At 39.6% G+C, this 21,286-nt stretch overlaps 1 protein-coding gene across 3 annotated transcripts in view; it reads right to left on the bottom strand.

Annotated features, from left to right (window-relative positions):
* lrp1aa (low density lipoprotein receptor-related protein 1Aa) overlaps positions 1–21,284 on the bottom strand; it is a 296,995-nt gene extending 275,711 nt beyond the window's left edge. For 2 of the 3 annotated variants that reach the window (XM_052110998.1, XM_052110999.1), the window contains exon 1: positions 20,926–21,283. In XM_052110998.1, coding sequence (XP_051966958.1) covers positions 20,926–21,022 — 97 coding nt within the window. In that variant the 5' untranslated portion in view covers positions 21,023–21,283. Of the gene's footprint in view, positions 1–20,925 lie in introns of all 3 variants that reach the window. The other variant, XM_052110997.1, reaches the window with a different exon arrangement.
* Positions 21,285–21,286: the final 2 nt, after the last annotated feature.

Here is a 21,286-nt window from a genome sequence, read left to right as displayed (position 1 = left end):
AAAGGTAGAAAAAGTTAATCTAATACTATATTAGGACTTTTTGGGGGGGCAAAAAAATTTACTAACATTATGAGTTAACCTCATAAAATAAAATGCATGACAAGACCCCTTTAACACTATGCCATGAACCTTGCGCAGTTTGGTAAATCTAGCATTGTTTTTTTCCCATAAGCACCTATTTTGCCTATTTACAGCTTCTTATCTTTGAGCTTCTAACCTTTGAGCATATCTGAGACAGAGGAAAAAAATAAGTGGGAACTTTTTATTTGTAGTTTAAGTAATATTTGAAGATTTACAATCTAAATAACACCTTACAGATGTACATTTAAACTTTTATTATAAAATGTATAATATTTTTGGATATTTCATCAAATATATGTATAAACAGAGGTCTGGGCTAAGACCTGAATATTCACTGACCCCAGAAACTGCCCATGGTTCACTATTCTATGCAGGATAAATTTACCCTGAAATTTATACTCAGACTTGTGGATAGCCTCAAGTTATCTTTAACCAACCATGGTTAGTATAAAACAGGCAATATTATATAAACACCATGGGTAACAAAATACATTTGACTTTTTCAATAAATTAATTTTAAATGCTTAGACATACAGCATTATTTCTTAAAATAAAATTAATTGCTGTAAACAGTGTGGCTGTAGTTTGTAATGATGAATATTATAAAAGAAAAGAGTTTAAACTTCTGATGACATTACATAAAATGTGTAATATGCTGACAGAAATACCACCACTAACATTCTGAAATATTGTAACTTGGAAAAAATGTTAGAGGCAGGAAATTCTGCTAAAAGTGGTCCCAGTGGTCTGTCTCTCTTTAAGTTGTCCACCGACACTGTTTTTCTTTTTTTTTTTTTTTTTTGCAAATAAACTTTGGCCAATGGTTATTTTAGAGCATTCCATGGTTAAAAAGACATGAAGGGGGTCTTTATGTGGCTTTCTGACAGGGAGAACATAGTGTAAATCATTGGGCTATTCTCTGCTTTTGACGTCAAACCATACACAGGCATGAACACAACACTTGTGCACATTGGATAAGTCGGTAAGAACAGTGGTAAAGGTGTTTACATGCATAGAAAAATAGAGGTAATGGGCAGTATTCCTTGTGTGCCGATCGGTTAATGCTTTAATTGTTAATGACCTTTAGAGTCTGACTCACATTAAAAGGGTTAAACAAACTCTTCAAATAGAAGAGATAAAGTTTATTTTACTCATTTTAGTTGATATTTAATGTTCTATGTCATATGTTTGCACATTTTAACACAGCTCAAAACATGACATACATTTCATACATCATCATCCTTACACAAATTCTAGAATTCTGCTAACTACTGTAGCTGCAAACTTGCCACAAATTTGCCACTCATTATTTTCAAATGCAAATGAGTTTGTGATTGGCCACAAATATTTGCCAAATGTTTGCAGCTCTTCACCGCGTGTGGTGAATCTGTAGCAAACCTTTGGCAACAATAGACAATTTGCCACAAGTTTGCCCAAAGGTCATTTGCATGTGCAAATCATCCACGCTGAATTTGTGACAAGTTTGCAGCAAATTTGCCATGAACTTTGTTTTTCTGTATGGACAATTATTAATTTGACTGTAGTGGTGGAATGACCCGGCCCTCCCTCTAGTTATCGTCACCCTGCCTCCTTCAGCTAGCCTCACAACTGGAGTGGGCAGAAGAGGAGAGGTGCAATTTAATAAGCCTTTGTGCAGCAGATGATGAGGCGCACCTGATGTGAATATTGCCTCATCACTGCTCCCAAAAAGCATACGCTCGCATCCTCGCAGGTTCAGGAATGGAGCAAGGAGAGTCCGGTGCGAGTTAGATGCTGCATGTGTTGCGGGCAATGGGCCAAGATGCCAGCCCGTCTTTCTCCTCGCATGCCACGGCACAAGGGAAGCCGTCTCGCTTAGTGGAAGTCGCCACCCCTTGTACCTGGATCCAGGTGGGGAGCGCGTAGCGGCCGCCAGACCCGGCCCATTATACCTAAACTTACCCTGTCATCACCACTCATTCTTTGCATAGCCTCATTCACTTTATTTTTATCATTTTATCTGATTAAAGTTACCGGGCTTTAAAGTAAAATAACCTCTAAGACAGCCACAGCATTCTACATATAGATGAGCACTTATTGGCTGATCTGATTTAAAGTGAGTGAACACTCACACTCTCACCAATTTTCTACCATAACCTGGTAGATATCCTGGTGAATGATGCTGAATGGCATATGACAGTAATTAAATTACCAACATGGTTAATTAGATATGAGAAGAGCAGCAGGCTTGAATGAGAATGTGAAAAGGAAATGAATGAAGTGTTACAGACTCATGGAGGTCAGCGCAGGGTCATCATACCTGCAGTAGACTTCCTCCTCTATAACAAACTCACACTCAATAGACTTTCCTGAACATTTCTGAACTTCTCATTCAAAAACATATGAAGTGTTCAATCAATCAAGCAGAATCCACCAACATACAAAGTTCATACTAGGCTGAATGATTAATCAAAATAAAATCGTAACTGAAATATGATGTAGTTTGATTATCAAACCGTAAAGGCTGCGAATGAAATAAATAGTTTGCATGCACTGTGTATTACACATACTGAAAGCACATGCATGGATAATTAGCTTTGCGCATTATATTTACAATGCTCTAAAAAGATACAATATGCCACAAACCTTTCAGGTTCTTTATCAAAGTCATGTTTTTTGGAGTAAATATTATTTTTCTGGATTTGTCAAAAATTGCTTTGAAATATAGTCTACATTAATTTTTTTTCAAAATGTAATGCATTCAATCTTATACCATCTAGTCCCTCTCTTGAAATCACAACAGGAAAAACATTTAATGTCAAACTAAGTAAATGCATTTACATAAAAAAAAAAAAGTAATAATCTAATAAATTAACATTTAATAATGTTACATAATCAAATCCATTTCTTATCAGTCCTATATATATTCAAAACGTCAGGGCTACTGGTGTAACCCCTGTTCCCTGATGGAGGGAATGAGACACTGTGATGATGTAGTGGCACTAGGGGTTTGATCTTGAGAGCCCCAATCACATTTGCTTAAAATAGAAAAGTACAATGAGAATTGGTGAGTGGAATTTGCATGCCACTCTCCGCCACGGAGATACAGGTATAAAAGGAGATGGCATTCATCACTCACTTAGATTTATGCTGAGGAGCTGATAGAGAGTCCCGCCCAGTTCATGCCAGCGACCGGTTCAGGGACAAAACGTCTCATTCCCTCCATCAGGTAACAGGGGTTACACCAGTAACCAGATGTTCCCTGTCTGTCACTCATTCGACGTTGTGTCGATGTAGTGACACTAGGGGTTCCTATAGGAAACGGCACAGGTGCTGAACCGTGTCATGAGGTATGGAAGAGTGGACACGGACAAGCTGCTGCATGCCTAGCAGTGAGCACTCAACCCCGTCGTAACCATAACTGGTGCCATAACTCCACCGCTGCCACTGAACAGCGCTTAAAATTTAAAGAGGCATCCAGGGTTCACCGGATACGGGGAACTGTAGTGGGCAAAAGGCACACATTATCACTTTTGAAAAAGGGGAAATGTGCAATGCAAGTTTTACAGCGTAACACTCAGGTTGAAACCGGCTCAATGCGTAGGTTGTAAAACCTCATGAAGGTATTGAGTGTAGCCCAATCCGCAGCTCGGCATATATCTGCTAGAGAGGGCCCCCTTGCCAGTGCCTAGGAGGACGCAACACCTCTAGTGGAGTGCGCCCGGACTCCCAAGAGGCACGGCAGTTGGTATGCGAGGAAAATGGCATCCGCAATCCAATGGGCCAGCATCTGCTTGGAGACAGCGTCCCCCTTCCTCCTTCTCCAAAACAGATAAAGAGCTACTCAGTGCATCTAAAGCTTTGCGTGTCGTCCAGATAGATGAACAGGGAGCGAACTGGACACAGCAACGACAAGGTCTTCCTCCTCTGAAGGCAGCACTTGCAGGTTTACCACCTGGTCCCGAAAGGGAGTGGTGGAACTTTGGGCACGTCATCGGCCCGAACTCCAGGCATAGACAAATAGCGCACCCACCCGCGACCCATCCAGGAGCCAAACGTGGAGATTCCAGAGGTCTGGCCGCGGGTGTTGTAGCGTGCCCTGTAGGGTTGTATTCTCCGAATAAAATTATCAAATATGCAAAAGATTGCAGTATTACAGCTCCTGTCTATTTGACAGGGCTTGCAAAGGATGATAAGTTTGAGTACCAACAGCAGTTTATGAGAGCTTTCGGTAGCCTATGTTGAAATAATTCCCAGCATTGCATGTAATTGTCAGTCTGGCAATCTGGTGAGTACTGACCCAATTTAAGGTCTAATTACCACATTACCACAGTAAAAGCGGGATACATTTTAGTAAGGATGATGATGTGTATTTTGAAAAGCATTATATTTTATATTTTGATGCATGGTACAGTCAGTGTTGTCTTCTCTTTTCTCCATCAGTGCAGTTTATCATGTCATGGTTGTCTTGCTGTTTCAGATGTTGGACTCCCTCCATAGTTCTTTAGAGTAGGCTACAGCATTCTCTGTAGAATTCGAATGGAACGAATAACTTAGTGAAGTTTTGAAGAACTCAAGCAAGAGATTTACGTAATCCTATCTCTGGAGCACGCTTCTGTGCCCTGCAGGCTTTGTTCCAGAAAGCATATTTAGCGCTTGTAACTTGTCAAACATTCTGGGATATTATGTCATATCGTCTTGCAACCTTGCATCCTCAAGCACGTACATTTTGTTTTGCTATATGCTATACTTCATTTCATTTAATTTAAACTGACTGATCTCAGTTCAGGACAATCTGGACTGTCATTAAATGGTCATGTGACATACCAGTGGAGTTTGTCTTTGGGAAAAACACCAAAAAAATAAACTACATCTGGGGTGCGTTTCCCAAAATCATCGTTAGCCAACTGTGGGAGCAAGTTCCACTGTTACTAACACAGTTCAACAGTTTGGTGTTTCCTGAAACCATAGTTCCAGCAAACATTCACAAGGGGCATCGCAAACTACAGCTCTTTACCTTTGTTTAGAAGCATAGTTCCTTTTTACTTTGCTGTGTGGACATCATTTGACATCGGGGAGGCTTCTAAATCTTTCATTCTACATTTATCTTTCATTCTGTCATCACTTTGACCACATTTACATACATTTAAGAAAATTATTTATTGTGGAGTTTTGGAGAAAGCGCCATTCCAAAACATCACGTAAACGTGAATGAAGCTGTTTAAGGGATTAAAGGATTAGTTCACCCAAAAATAAAAATTGTCATATTATTCTCTTTTTCAAAACAGCATTAGAGCCCTGGAAGGAAGCGCTGATTTAAATGTAAAAATGTTTTAAATATTTTACATAAACCTATCGATTCACTTCACAAGACATTCACTGATCGCCTGGAGTTGTGTGGATTACTTTTATGCTGCCTAAATGTGATTTTTGTCAAAGTGCTAGCTCTATCTTCTAAAAATATTCATTTGTGTTCTGCTGAAGAAAGACAGTTATACACATCTGGGATAGCATCAAGGTAAGTGAATAATGAGATAATTCAAACAATTTGGGTGAACTATTCCTTTAAAGGCTGTTAAGAGAAAGTGCTTTATAACACACAGTGGCTTTTTATGTGTTTATGTTAACACATAAGTTGCATTAATATGTTTTTGAAGAGTGTGCATATGTGAATATGCAGTCTAATATAGAGGGAAACTCCACTATAGAGGTATATTTACAGCATTTGTTCCACTTCACAGTGCATGCTGCTTTTGTGTCTTCAGCAGCTTTCTCACATTATAAAGTTTTCTGGTATACGTGTAAATTAGTTATTATAATTTTATATTTGCTGAAGTTATTAGTCCTCCCCGAGTAATAGCATTAATGACAGCTCTATGTTGTTGAACCAACGTGGATCGAACGATGGATGTGCGACTTAGTTACTACTTGTCAAAACTACTTGTACTTTGGTACCAAGTCGATAATAAATATAAAAGGTGTACCGATACCAGTGTTTCTGCAGTACTGGTTGAACTGAGTTCCGAGCTTCCCCCCGAACATTCCACCCCCCACTCCTATTAAACCAATTCAAGTTTCCCAGCCTTCTAAATTTAATTTTAACTCTTGTTAAAATTAATTAATAAAATAATTAACTCTTGAAACGAGGGCACACCAGCCGACTTCCATCCCCTAAGAATGATCCGTCTGCCAATCATAACACTGGCTAGGACCCAACTTTTTATGTATCTATCCCATATATTAATGACTGCCCCATCACCTAAAATACAGAGTCTGGGCCAAAATGAAATTTGAGTGCCCAATACGTCACACATAAAACTCTGAACCCTGAACCAAAATTATTGGATCTTAACATACCACCAAAAAAACATGAGTTGTGTCCCCATGTTCTGATTGGCATCACCAGCAGGTGGGTGTGTCTTAAATACTGAGCCTATATAATCTAGAGACGATCCAATTGAATCGATGTAAAATCTTAAATTACATAAGGCACACTCTTGCATCTATAGATGCAGACTTGATGTTATTAAAAAAATCCAAGCCCACACTCCCTTCTCCAATACAAAGTTTAAAGCTTTCTCCCATAATCTCTTGAGAGAAGTTGAAGCGCCATCCCCCAGACTCTGAATTAGCAGTGTATGCTACTCCCAAAAAATAGTACAAAGCATGTGGCGCAGCTGTAAATACCTAAAGAGTTGAAACCTGGGAATCCCAAAATGTTGAATTATATTTTCAAAGGATCTCAACACTCCACTCTCATAAAGGTCACAGAGAGTATTAACCTCCCTCACTATCTATTCGAGCAGAAAGGGGACTTTCAATAAATTAAGCATACAGCCATATGCTTGAGGTAACATTTAAATAAATGTCTGAATTAAACAGTCATTTTTTTCAATATTGAGTGAAAATGCAAGATAACGGCGTGTAACTTAACTTTTCTGGTTAGTTTAATAGAAAGGCATTGCAATGTCGAAATAGGGGCAAGAACTTCCTGTTTAATACAAAACCAGGGAGGGGCTTTCTCATGTGGAAGCGATCAATGAGCAAAGACCAAATACATAATCATTAAACTAAATCTTGGGTAGGCCTAGCCCAGTTTTGTCAATCGGCCTATGTAATTTACTGAAATGTAATCTGGGACGTTTACCATTCCAAATTAAGGACTTTTCTATGCGATCAAATTGCTTGAAATAAGAGAGGGGGACATCTATAGGGAGAGATTGTAGGACATAGTTGAATTTTGGAATACAATTCATTTTAATAACATTAACCTTCCCAGTCATAGATAAATGCAATGAAACCCACCTGCCCACATCGCTCGAAAACCTTTTTATTAAAGGGTCAAAAATAAACTCAATCACACAAATTTGCTGTGAATAAAATACCCAAATACTTAGTGCCTTAGTGCCTACTGTTTGGGCCACTGGAAGACACCCAGCTGAAAAGCCATTACCAGGCAGTTCGCTGTCAGAGCCAAAGCTTTTGGATTTAGACCAATCAAATCTGTATCTGGAGGCAAGGCATAGATCTAGTAGGCTCAGAGACAAACAATAAAATATCATCTGCGTAAAGCAAAAGGTTATGCGCCACACCTCCCGCCTCCCGCTCACACCTCCCACCTCCCGCTCATCCTCCTTTCTTGTAGCGGCTGCTAATGGTTCCAGGGCAAGACAGAACAATAAGGGGAAAAGAGGTCAATCCTGCTGGGTACCCCTATCTAGAGTCAAATAATCTGAAATTAATCCATTCGTTTGAATTGCCGCATGTCTATTAAGTTACTTATTCCACCTAATAAAAGTATTCTCGAACCCGTATATTTCCAAAATCTTAAAAAGATAATCCTATTCTACCATTTCAAATGACTTTTCGGCATCAAGTTAGATGGCAGCGACTGGAGTCTGACTGTTCGCCACTGCCCACATGACATTAATGAAACAACTAATGTTATAAGAAGAGTTTCGGCCCAAAATAAACCCCAGCTGGTCTATATGAATAAGACATGTCATAATTTTACTTAATCGGTTAGCCCAAATTTTGGAAAATATTTAAACATCTAGCTGGATCAGGGAAATTGGACAGTAACTCTTACACTTGTTTGGATCTTTGTCCTTTTTAGGACTTATCCGGGCTTGCATCATGGTTGGAGGAAGCTTTCCATTTGTTAATGATTCCATATAAACTTCTAGCAATAGTGGAGTCAGTTCTGTAGCATAAGTTCTAAAAAACTCAGAGGCAAAGCCATCTGGCCCTGGAGCCTTGCCTGTAGGCAAGGCCTTAATTACCTCACCAAGCTCCTCCAAGGTTATCTCAAAATCAAGAGAATTCCTTTGCTCGGTAGTCAGTTTAGTAAGTTTTAATGGTTCCACAAAGTTTCTAATATCCTCATCAGTAGACAAAGATGTGGAACTATAGAGATAAAGATAGAATTATTTAAAAGCATTATTAATATCAATGCCTGAGGTAAATATTTCACCACCAGCAGATTTCACTGAGGGAATGGTAGAAAAAAACTCTCTGTTTTATACATATAGCCAGAAGCTTCCCTGCTTTGTCCCCTGACTCAAAGTATGAATGTGATCATATCCAACTATATGATTTATTTTTCTCCATATAAGGCAACACCTCTGAACACACCAAGGTGTCATTTGAGACTAAAATGTTTCCAATTGAGCAATCAGCAACTGATGAAATGAGGGACTTAGATATAAAAGAGTAAATCTTATGGACTGATGAACCCAGATGGGTTCAAAAGTCTCCAAATATCTGTAAGACCAAGATTACACATTCTGTGATGCGTCAGTGTTGTTCTAGGGTGTTTGCACACTTTTTCTTCACTAAGATCAAGGACTGAGTACATCAAGATTTAGACAGATTAAAGTCTCCTCCCAATATTATATTCTGTGCGGTGCCAAAGGCTTGCAACATCCCTTGAAGATCTATAAAAAAGCCCTGATCATCAATGTTAGGTGCATAAATATTAGCCAAAATAAGACTTTGTCCCTGAATTTCAGCTAAAACAATATTGACACTTCCAAATATATCTTTAATATGTTTGAGACATTTGAATTGTAGATGTTTACTTATCAGCATAATGACTCCCCTGCTCTTACTCGAGACAGCACTAAAGAAGACACGCCCACCCTATATCCTCCCAACTTTTTCAGCTTCCTGCGGAGAAAGATGCGTTTCTTGCAGAAATACTATATCATATTTATTACGTTTAAGAAGTAAGAAATAACCTTCCTTCTTTTTATGGGGTGCCCCAACCAATTTACAATCCACATGGAAAGAGACAACCCACTCAACATTTGCCATTTTGACATATAAGAAAAAATAGATAGTGTCAAAAACAAAATTACAAAGACCACATTCCGACATTAATGCAACCATCAAACCCAAACATCCCCTAGAACAAAAGAAACAGAAAAAAGAAAAACATAAGCATTAACCCTGTGCACGACAGCAACAACTGCCGTCCATCCCTCCAAACTTAAACAGTCCATGCAAACCTATGAGAACCCCCGCAACAACTTTGGCATTGGATTGCTCAAGTCCGGTGATTCTCTACAAATTTTGGGAGACAGAATTACACAGCAAAAGATAATATATAAAACAAACTCAAGCCAATGGGCGAAATAAGCACAAACAGCATGTAGATTAATCCATAAAACAGTCCTGAGAGGTGTGAAATAATCTCCAGCCGCTAGACGGAACCAGCACAAAAAAAGTGTGCAGATTCTGCAAATAGTCAAGCGAATGTCCAGCCTACTCAGCTGCATTGAGAGTACAACAAGATGACTTACTCCATTGACGTTATGAAGAACATCGCTTGCTGTGGGCATATGAATGTTTTATGGCCATCCTTAGCATCTATTCTCAATTTGGATGGGAATATCTGCAAAAGCAACTTTTCGTTGATGTAAATGATGCTTGCATTCCTGGAATCAATCACATTTCTCTCATCAAATTCGCAAAGTCTGGGAAAAAGAAAATGATGTAGTTCTTCCAAGAATGCCTTCCTTTACTCCTCGCCATGCATAACACAAGATCTTTATCTCATAAATTCTCATAAATTGGTGAAATTATCTCAGAAATTTGGCCAGAATTGACTGCGGCCTGTCTCCCTCCTCGGATCGCCGAGCAGGAACCCTGTGAGCTTGCTCGATTTCCAGCTTATGTCCTGCTATGTCGAGCAGATTCAGAAAGAGCCCATCCAGGAACTTCAACGTATCTTGTCCCTCTGCTCCCTCAGGAACGCTGACAATTCAGATGTTATTCCGCCAGCTACAGTTCTCCATGTCCTCCAACTTCTCCCAGACATGCTCCAAATCCACATTGGTCGCTAGTGGATTAGCAGATAAATCCCTCTCCGATGACTTCAGATAATCGATCCATTTCTCAACATCCACCAATTTTGTAAACACATCACATTGCGGTGATCAATTAAAGTATCACAGCAAGATCCTGCAAGTCAGCAACGACCTTAGTCAGCATAGTCGACATGTTCAGCATCTTTCGCCGCATTTCCCACATCTCCCAGACTAAATCAACTCCCAGGTATTCAACTCCTAGAATAGTAATGGAACAGAGTGTATCGATTCTCACCGGTTTATGTCATTAAAAGTATGAAAACTAGCAAAGTGTGCAGTGTTCGCCATTCACATGTCCGATCCTCGCATGGCGTTACTTGACTGTCCTCTATAATGATGATTAAACAAATACTTAAGTGGAAATGAAAACATGCTGTCCATTCCACATTAAATAAAAACAATGGTAATGTGCAGGGCGGATTTAGGCAGATTATGGCATGCGCGACATGGGCGCTACTGGTAATGTGAAATATTATGACATTGCAAACTGAACAAGAAACCAGATTTCATCCACCGACAATCCATGAGGAAAGAACGATCAGTGGTTGTAAAGTGGATGTTACCAAAGCAACTACTGTGTGTTTTGCTCCTTCCAATAAGAGCAGTTTTGAGGAATCAATACCACTACCACAACCTGGCAAAGAGTTTTCTCTTTTCTTTGCAGCTGCTCAGAAAAGGAAGTGACCTTTCCTTTTACTTCACTAACACACAAAAGTACATGTTTATTCTTTCACAGTGTCAGCTTTACCTACACAAACAAACCCAATGCTCAAACTGCAGTCACTGCATATGTGACAAGATGACAGTATACGTGAGTGATCCTCAGCCTCAGAATTCATGCCAAAGAACCATCTATAGTCCATTCACTACATGCCTGATGCATATTCAACACAAAACTAGACAACACTTTCTCAATCTAGTAAGCATAATCTGATTGCCTTGTATGATGCAACTACCAAGAATGAAAAGCACACCAGATTTTTTTTAATCTTTTTTTCCACCTGAATGCAAAGGTCTGGCTGCTTAAGTCTACATGTACGTTCCCTACTCTTTCTTCAATGCCGTTTCCCTTTATGGCTTCATCTGAGTGTGCTGGCGGCCGAACGGGCATCTGAGTAATGTGACAGCTATGGGACTGTGAGCTCAATATTTCCAGACTTGTGAGCTCCAAGAACAGCTCTGTTGTCATGAACACACTGGTAAAACAGTTTTCACTAACACGCTAAAGATGGCAAACACTATCTATCGAGTATGGGTACCATCGCATGTGACAAAGCAGTATTGCCAAATTTTTACATGTATATTATAAATAGTGTAAGTGGACTACAATAAGTGGACTACCTACTGCAAAAATTTATTTTCAATGATGTGTTCATTTAGGGAAGTGTATTATCACATGTGTCCATTTGTCAAATTGGGAAAATTACAGCCAGTTCTCATGAAATTTACGTGAACACGGCTACATTTTTTGCAAACCAAAATTACATGCTGTATTGAACATTCGACAGCAGTTTTCCAGTGAAATGTCTAAAACAAGTGAAATTATGTTTTAAGTGGAAGTAGCCTATGTTATAATCAGTAAAACATACTTCCCTAACCTCAAACTTTAGCCCAAACCTAACCAGTAGTGTCCCAAAAAATAAATGACAGGACTAACAAATAAACCAAATCGACATGAAAAGCAAATATTTTCTGGAGCAACCACGTCTTTTCATGTTGCTTATGTCACTTTGGTTTTACCTTCACTTTCTTTCAAGTGTCCTTGACTGGGCTCCCCATCCTTGACTGAGCCCGCCACACACACAAAAAACAAAACAATCCAATTCAAAACCAGTGTTGGGGAGTAACTAACTACAAGAAGCCCATTTTAGCAAATTGGTTCATTCCAATGAACAGGTTGCATCTTCTTTTTGTAGTAAAATATATATATATATATATATATATATATATATATATATATATATATATATATATATATTTATATGCTGCTGCTTATTACTATATTTTCAACTGATTTTACAAATTGTTACAAATTGATTTTCAATGTGTTACAAATTAAAATGTTTTTGTTATAGTTACTTTTTGTATTATATTTTCAACTATTGGATGTACATAGGTACTAAACCACTTAATATGAATCAGATTAATTTGAAGCCCTATGTCCACGGTACACAACAGGTGGCCCACGGGCCATCTTTTTGTGGCCCATGTGATGTTGTCATCACTTAAAACTATTAAATGTGGATGAATTTTGAGGTCTCATATTTATGGTAATTCTCATCGATAAATTGCTTGACCATTATAGAGTATAAGGAATGGAAAACAGATGAAAAGAATGAATTAAACTACAAACACTCAAATATAAAACTGATTATAAGCTACTTTATATAACATGAGTGCAGCATCAGTCTACATGTGCATTGATAGAAACAGTGTGTTCTGTCAGTTACTTAAATATGCGCACATTGAGCTTAACAGAAATAAACATTATGCTCTTTGCAAACAGTAATAACAGGAAAAAATGGTTTACCCTGCAATAACAGATATTCTCTCAAATGCTTAATTATTATTGATTAGTGATATGTGGCAATAAATATTGACATTTCACTAAATGTACAATTTAATCCTACATTGTAATTTTTTAGTCATGCAATCTGCTGCAGTATATGGCATACTTGTAAAAGTGTGAATCTTTAAAAAAACAAACAAACAAACAAAAAACATAGGCCTATATCAAATAATGTATAACAGCTCAGACTATAGTGGGCACAGGCTCACTAAACCTGGACAGCTAAAGACTGGAAAAACATTGCCTGGTCTGATGAATCTGCTGAGGTACACAGATGGTAGGCCCACCACAGCATAAGCTTTCTGTTCTTGGCTGACAGAAGTGGAACCAGACATGGTCTTCTGCTGTTGTAGCCCATCCGCCTCAGGGTTTGGCATGTTGTACATTCTGAAATTGTACACTACAATTCGGTTCACTACAGTTGTACAGAAGGGCATGGAGGTGAGGGCGTGGTCGAACACCCATCTGGAGAGAAAGCGGTAAGGAGTTCCACCTGAGATTAATTGCTACTAATTACTGTTTCTATGTTCGTGAGAGACAGGGGAGATAAAAGATGACACAGTCCACAGAGAGAGCAGAGAGAGTTGCACACCAGAGATTGTGTTTCTGTAATTATAGAGTATTGTGCTGAAATGCTGATCTGTCTTGACATTTATGCTGCAAAGCAGACTTTTGTTTTGAGTGTGAAGCTGAAAAGTGATTTCTGTTATTTTGTTAATAAACTCTGACTCAAGTGGACTGTGGAAACCGGCTCCCGCTTCCTCCTTATCTGTCACATAATGAACCTTTTCAAACTGGTGCTGAAACCTGGGGGGAGAAAGGATACGCTGCTATGGAGTCATCTTCATCTTGTGTTGGTGTGAGGTTTGGCCAGGTCTGTTGGAGTGTGGGATGGTCTGGGGTGTGCGATTCGCTGTATGGGGAGGCGGAGCCGGGGCCGTCTATGTCAGCTCCGCATCAGGATGACGTAAGGCAGCCCTTAGGGGACTTCCCATTGGAGATTTCCCTCTGGAGCCCCTCACATCTCACGTTACATTTACATTTACATTTACATTTATGCATTTGGCAGACGCTTTTATCCAAAGCGACTTACAGTGCAATTATTACAGAGACAATCCCCCCGGAACAACCTGGAGTTAAGTGCCTTGCTCAAAGACACAATGGTGGTGGCCGTGGGGTTAGAACCAGCGACCTTTTGATTAACAGCCCTGTGCTTTAGCCACTATGCCACCACCACTCACAAACAATCGGTTGTATCAAGTGATGCAGGACGCTCAGACAAAAGAATATACAACCCAGTTATTAGTACCAAATAGATGTCAGGAAATGTTATTTCAGGCGGCTCATTATAGTCCGATAGCGAGTCATTTGGGACAGGGGAAAACTATAAGCCATCTCATGGCCCGTTTCTATTGGCTGGGCATTCGCAGGGATGTTGGCCGGTGGTGTGCGACATGCTACAACAAAAGCACCATTGCACCCTCTTCCGTTGATCGAGGTTCTCTTTGACAGAGTTGGCATGGACCTCGTCGGGCAATTAGAATGGTCAGTATGCAGGCTCCACTTTGTACTGGTTCTTGTGGACTACGCAACAGGATTGTACTACCCGGAAGCAGTGCCTTTGCGCAACCTCTCAGCACATAGAGTTGCGGAGGCACTCTTCAGAATAATCTCCCGAGTGGGGATTCCGAAAGAAATCCTCACTGATCAGGGCACTACTTTAATGTCATGTACACTATGCGAGCTGTACAAGTTGTTGGGTATTAAATAGATTATGACAAGCATGTCCCATCCAGAAACAGACGGCTTGGTCAAACGATTTAATAAGACCTTAAAAAACATAATCCGTAAGTCCGTGCACGAAGATGCTCGGAATTAGGATAAGTGGCTCAAACACATTATTTGCAGAGCAAGAGGTCGCGCAAGCCTCCTCTGGGTTTTCCCCCATTTAAATTGTTATATGGGCGTAAGCCCTGTGGCGTGTTAGACGTCAAGAATGAAAATTGGGAGGAGGGACTTTCACAAAGCAAAAATGAAATTCAATACATTCTTGACATGGGAGCAAAACTCCACACACTGGGGAATCTATCACAGGAGAATTTGCCACAGGTGCAAGAACGTCAGTCCTGGCTGTATAACAGGCGAGCTCTGCTATGGGAGTTTGCACCAGGAGATAAAGTACTTGTATTGCTGTCCACATCAAGCTCGAAATTACTTGAAAAGTACAAAGTGGCAAGGGCCCTTTGAGGTCACACGGCAAGTTGGGGAAGATGACTATGAGGTAGTGCGTACAGATAGGGGCGGGGCTCATCAAATTTACCACCTCAACCTACTAAAACCATGGAGGGAGGCAGTCCCCGTGTCCTTGGCGACGGTAGTTCTGGAGAAGCAGCTCGGTCTGGAGGAGAGTCTAAAAGCCAATCAGTTCAGAGACCACCACAGGTGAAAGAACGTCAGTCCTGGTTGTATAATAGGCGAGCGCTGCTATGGGAGTTTGCACCAGGAGATAAAGTACTTGTATTGCTGCCCACATCAAGCTCGAAATTACTTGCAAAATGCAAAGTGGCAATGGCCCTTTGAGGTCACACGGCAAGTTGGGGAAGATGACTATGAGGTAATGCGTACAGATAGGGGCAGGGCTCATCAAATTTACCACCTCAACCTACTAAAACCATGGAGGGAGGCGGTCTGGAGGAGAGTCTAAAAGCCAATCAGTTCACCCCGGTCCCTTGTAGAGACCACCTCTCACCATCAAAATGTACGGAGGTTGCCAGATTGCAAAAAAAAAATTCTGACGTGTTTTTGCCTCTCCAATAATCTCATAGACCACCATATCGAGACAACCCCATAAGTAATGGTACATAGTTAGCCCTACCGGTCACCGAACACAGAAAACTAGTAGTACGGGAAGAATTAAAGGCCATGCTTGATATTGATCAGTTGGGCACGGCTCCCTTTTATTCGACACTGGATTTAACAAAGGGTTATTGGCATCCCCTTAACCCCGATGTCCCATGAGAAAACGGCTTTCTCCACATCGTTTGGCTTACACCAATTTGTGGTTCCATTCAGTTTGTTTGGTTAACAAATTGATAAAACCGCAGCAATTGCGACCTGCCCGAGACCCAAAACCAAAAAGGAGGTGAGACAGTCCTTGGGGCTGGCTATTATCAAAGGTTTGTGGCTAATTATTCAGATGTCACCAGCACACTGACTGATCTTACTAAAAAGGGAGCTCCAGACCAGGTCTAGTGGACAAGCCATGCCTACAGGTTTTAAAAGCTGCACTTTGTGGCGGGCCACTTCTGTTCTCACCTGATTTCTCTCTCCCTTTTGTTTTACATTGGACAGGGGGCTGAGTACGGACAGGGGGCTGAGTACTGTATTGTCCCAGGTGGTGGAGCAAGAGGATCGCCCGGTGCTGTGATACCCATTGGTATCACAGACCAGGGGCGCAGATGGCTGTTGTTTACTTACTCTCCAGAATAGGTGGGGGAGTGGGCAGTCCGGACGGTTCCCCTGGCATGAGTAGGGCAGTGGGGGTATGTGGAGAGAGAGAAAGCAGTAAGGAGTTCCACCTGAGATGAATTACTACTCATATAGTTTCTATGTTCACAGTGAGAGACAGCGGAGATAAACGATGACCCAGTCCACAGAGAGAACAGAGAGAGTTGCACACCAGAGACTGCGTTTCTGTATTATAGATTATTGTGCTGAAAAGCTGATCTGTCTTTACATTTTATGCTGCAAAGCAGACTTTTGTTTAGAGTGAGAAGCTGAAAATCGATTTCTGTTATTTTGTTAATAAACTCTGAATCACATAGACTGTGGAAACCGGCTCCCCCTTCCTCCTTATCCATCACATATCGAACCTTGTCACAAGGGGTTAACTGAGTTAACGTAGCCTTACTGTCGGCTTTAACCAGTCTGGCCATTCTGTTGACATCAACAAGACATTTCCATCCACAGAATAACAACTCACTATGGTTTGATTATTGTCTAATAAAAAATTCACGATTTCATGATTTTTTCCGATTACATATTATGCAACAATAAAACCCTCCACAAACATATCACATCTTAAGTTTTATTGCAGCATTCATTAGGACATGCAGTTAACATATATATTCCTACTTCTAAGTTGAAAACAAGTAGGTGAAGTACTTGTATTTAAGTAGGTGCCATTTTCACTATCTGCCTTCTGACACCAAAACGTACTGTACCTTTTAAACAAAAAAGTATGTATACCCTTTCAATCAATAAAACTTTTATTAAAACGAAATAACCAAAAACCTAACCAACTATAACTTAAATCATATGTTTAAAATAAAACAGTGTCAGGCTAGGAGAACCTTCTTTCTTTATTCAGTAATCTAACGATCAGCATGATAATTACAGAACTTTTACGCTCACTGAAATTTTATTTGAAAAACTATTTGGAAGCATCGCATTCACAATATAAAGCTGAACCCACTCTTTTAAACTTAAAATAAACAACTCTTCTGAGTTACAGTTTCAATTCACTGTTTAGCTTTACCAAATGAATCTCTGGATGGTGATCCTTCAGGTGCAGGAACATATTAGATGTTTTCACCACTTTTGCTGACAATTTTCGTCTGCACGTTTTGCATACTGGATACCCGTCTTCAACAACTCCTGTGTCATTTTTTAGATAGCTGATTTAATTCGCTTCTTCGGTGGATACAACTCCGGGAGATTGCATTGTTCTGCCATGTTTTCATTTTGAGAGTTTCACGTGAGCTGAAATTTCACGTTCTGCATGCGCACCGCCTTACCAAGACAATCATCTTGTGAACTCCGTTACCATAGTAACAGCCTCACAGACCAGCCAGGCAGAGGGCAGGGCACACGCGTGGCGCAAGTAGTTAGACCCACACCGAAAGACTCATTTTCAGTACATTTTCTTAAAATAGACATGGTTGTTTACTTCAGGTTTTTAACCGTAGCTTCCAAATTCTTACGGTTTAATAACCAAGACCATTTGAAATCTCGGTTAATTGTGAAAACGGGTAATCGTGACATCTGTACCACTCACTGGTTGTTTTTGGCACTATTCTAAGAAAACTCTAGCGACTGTTGTGCATGAAATTCTCAGGAGATCAGCAGTTACAGAAATACTCAAACCAGCTCGTCTGGCACCAAAAATCATGCCACGGTCAAAATAGTGGAGATCAAATGTTTCCCCATTCTGATGGTTGATGTGAACATTAACTGATGGTCCTGACCCATATCAACATGATTTTATAAATTGGATTGCTGCCACACGATTAGCTGATTAGATAATCGCATGAATAAGTGTACAGGTGTACCTAATAAAGTGGTTGCTGAGTGTACATATCTACATTATGTAATAATGTGTATTAAATTGTATATTTAGCATTGTCTACATGCCTAATTAATATAATATAAAATGAGTACGACCCTAAATGCTAAAGGGATCCTGCTTTCCGGCCCCCTGGCTTTCCAAAGTTGAGTACCCCTGCCCTACGTATATGTCTCTGTGAAGTATTGTATGTCATTGTTGTAACAAAATATTTAGTTATGCTGTTATTCATCACTGTTTTCAACATAGTATTTAGCACTATTTTTATTATTTGTATTTAGTGTAAAAATACCTGTTAAAGGTTATTGCTGTCAATCTAATGGAAATCCCCATTTCTTTGTTCCAGGTAAATACTGCTCTGATTGCAAAAATAAATGATATACAGTATAATCTGATAAATATATAGTATTTACGTAGAATTATCTACGTAGAATTATCCTTCTAAAACTCTTAATTTGTGTTCAACAAAGAAAGTCATTTTCATCTGGGATGGCATGAGGGTGAGTATATGATTAAATAATCTGTATTTTTTTTGTGACCTATCCCATTAAATGTTGAGAAGCTTGTAGCTTCCACAACACCGACATGTAAAGACTGCTGGAGAGAACATTCCCCTTTTCCCTCCTTGTGCATACTTCCAAAACGAATGACCATTCCCTATCCAGATGTGTTTCACAGCTGAATGAAGGAGATGTAAGGTTGGGGGTGGGGAACACATCTCATCGGCTGTCTCAACACTGTTCCTTTCCTCTTATCTGTCTTTCCTATGCTAAACATATCTCAGCTCTTCTTAAGAGTTTTTTTTACTCATACTGTTCAAACTCTTTTTGGGGGGGGGGTCATTCAAGAGTAGTGTTTGTTACGTATGTTTTATTTTAATGTTTTGTTTTACAGAAGGAGGTCGCTTTAAGAATGAAAAAAAAGAGTATGCTGTCACCTCAAAAGACCCCTTGGACAACAGCAACCTTCTGTGTGAATCTTTAAATGGGCCCCTTAATTAACACCATTGATGAGCTGAGCTGCTGACAGAACACTGAACATGAAGTCTTTCAGCTCTGAATGCATATTCTATATGGGAGAAAAGGCCATGGTGAGATGTGAAAATTATGTGTAATTATCTTAAGAATTAAAACTACACACTGCAGACTGTTAGAAATATAGAAATAAAACTAATCACTGTATTTAAGGATGGAAAAGTTTCAGGATTACACAAAAGAACTAACAAACTATTATTGTGTATGTATTAATGTAAAAAAATAGATATGTATGTATGTATGTAAGTACGTACATATGTATGCATTTACTGTAATGTATGTGTGTACGTGTTTGTCTCCAAAGACTGTATAGCTAGTAAACACACCCACACTAAGTCGTCCCTATAAGCGAGCTAAATCTGACAAACCCTCCCCTTGATTTATAAATAAAGTGAATAATAAAATTTTAAATTCTGGAAATGATTTTGGTTCTCTTTTAAGGGTAGGGTTTGGATTTGTGTTAGTCTGACTTTGATTAATTCTAATTAGCTTTATATACAAACAATAGAAGTGTATGCCCTCATTTACAATAGATAGGCAAGAATGTGTTGTTTCCAAATTTATGAGCAGACAGAGTTGTCTACGTGGTAGACAGCAGACCGCTTAATGCATTCCCTTCACAGACACACATTGTGATATTTTTACTGCAAACCACCATTTACAACACTGAGAACTGAATATCCACTGACAAAATGATGGTATGTTGTTCAATTCCTGGCCAAAAACACTGCAAATCACAAAGTTAATGAGAGCTTGAAACTCAGTTCCTGACCTCAGTTATCCAGATTACGATGTAAGGTTCAGGACTAACTATGTGAGCTGCATGCATGTCAATTTAGTGCGTAACAGATAGGCTAAAACACTTTTAAGAACTTAAATTTCACAACGAGACGGTGAATTAAGAAAAAAAGCAAAATAAAGCAAAATGAGGCGAAGGCAATTTATCAGTCTTTCCCAAAAGATCACCGCTCCTTCATTTGATTCCCTTAGGAAGTCATTGATGAAGCAGGCCTGTTTATATCTAGATGCATGCAGCCTGCTATTGGCACTTTAGAAAGGTGTTTGATCACAACTCAAACTAACAATCCACTGGACCTCATCAAAATGACCCCACTGCAGAGAAGCTAATATCTTCATATTCATATTCGCATCTTCAAATTGACAGTAATTAGCATTTTGTTTAGTGCAAGATCAAGAAGACTGCACATTCAAAACTGATGTGAAAAGTTGCATGTGTCATATTGTATCCTAGGCATGTATTCTGCGATTGTTCATCCACATATTATCAATGCATTTAGACTCCTAAAATGGCTATGTAGTGCATTAATTGATATCTAATACATTTTTAGACGTGCATTCTACATTACACATAATATAAAAGTGGTGACATTTTATATTATGTTAAAAGTAACTGCGTGGCAATGTAACAAGGGTGTCAACGGATTGTCTGTTGATATGAAAGGGAAATGCATGGCAACAGTTGTTGATTTGAGGTTGTTGCATGATGATACACATATGCCAAATGAAAAACCATCTCCATACACTTACCATCTATTGCCCTTGCAGGAAGAATCACCTCCAAACTGTGTAAAAAACCCAGAAAGAACAATCCGACAAGCAGACTGTCAGCTGTAGAGCGCAACATTATATTTCAATACAAAAAAGCCCTTAAACAAAACAGCAAATAAAATGCAAAAGAAAGGTTCAATGATCCTTAAGGTGCAGTCTGATCACGGCTGTCCAAATGCGCACACTGGCGCAAAAGGCTTCTGCTGGCACACACGATTCACGTATTCCTAAAATGCATGGCACAACCTATGGATGATATATGTCTGATACAAGGCATCACCATGGAGACAGCGCGCTCACACCATTCCTTTGTTGAGGATGACAGGCAGCGCTCCGCTCT

This window comes from Xyrauchen texanus, chromosome 39 (assembly GCF_025860055.1).
Source record: "Xyrauchen texanus isolate HMW12.3.18 chromosome 39, RBS_HiC_50CHRs, whole genome shotgun sequence".
Lineage (NCBI taxonomy): Eukaryota > Metazoa > Chordata > Actinopteri > Cypriniformes > Catostomidae > Xyrauchen > Xyrauchen texanus.
This window is presented reverse-complemented; position numbering and strand designations above follow the sequence as displayed.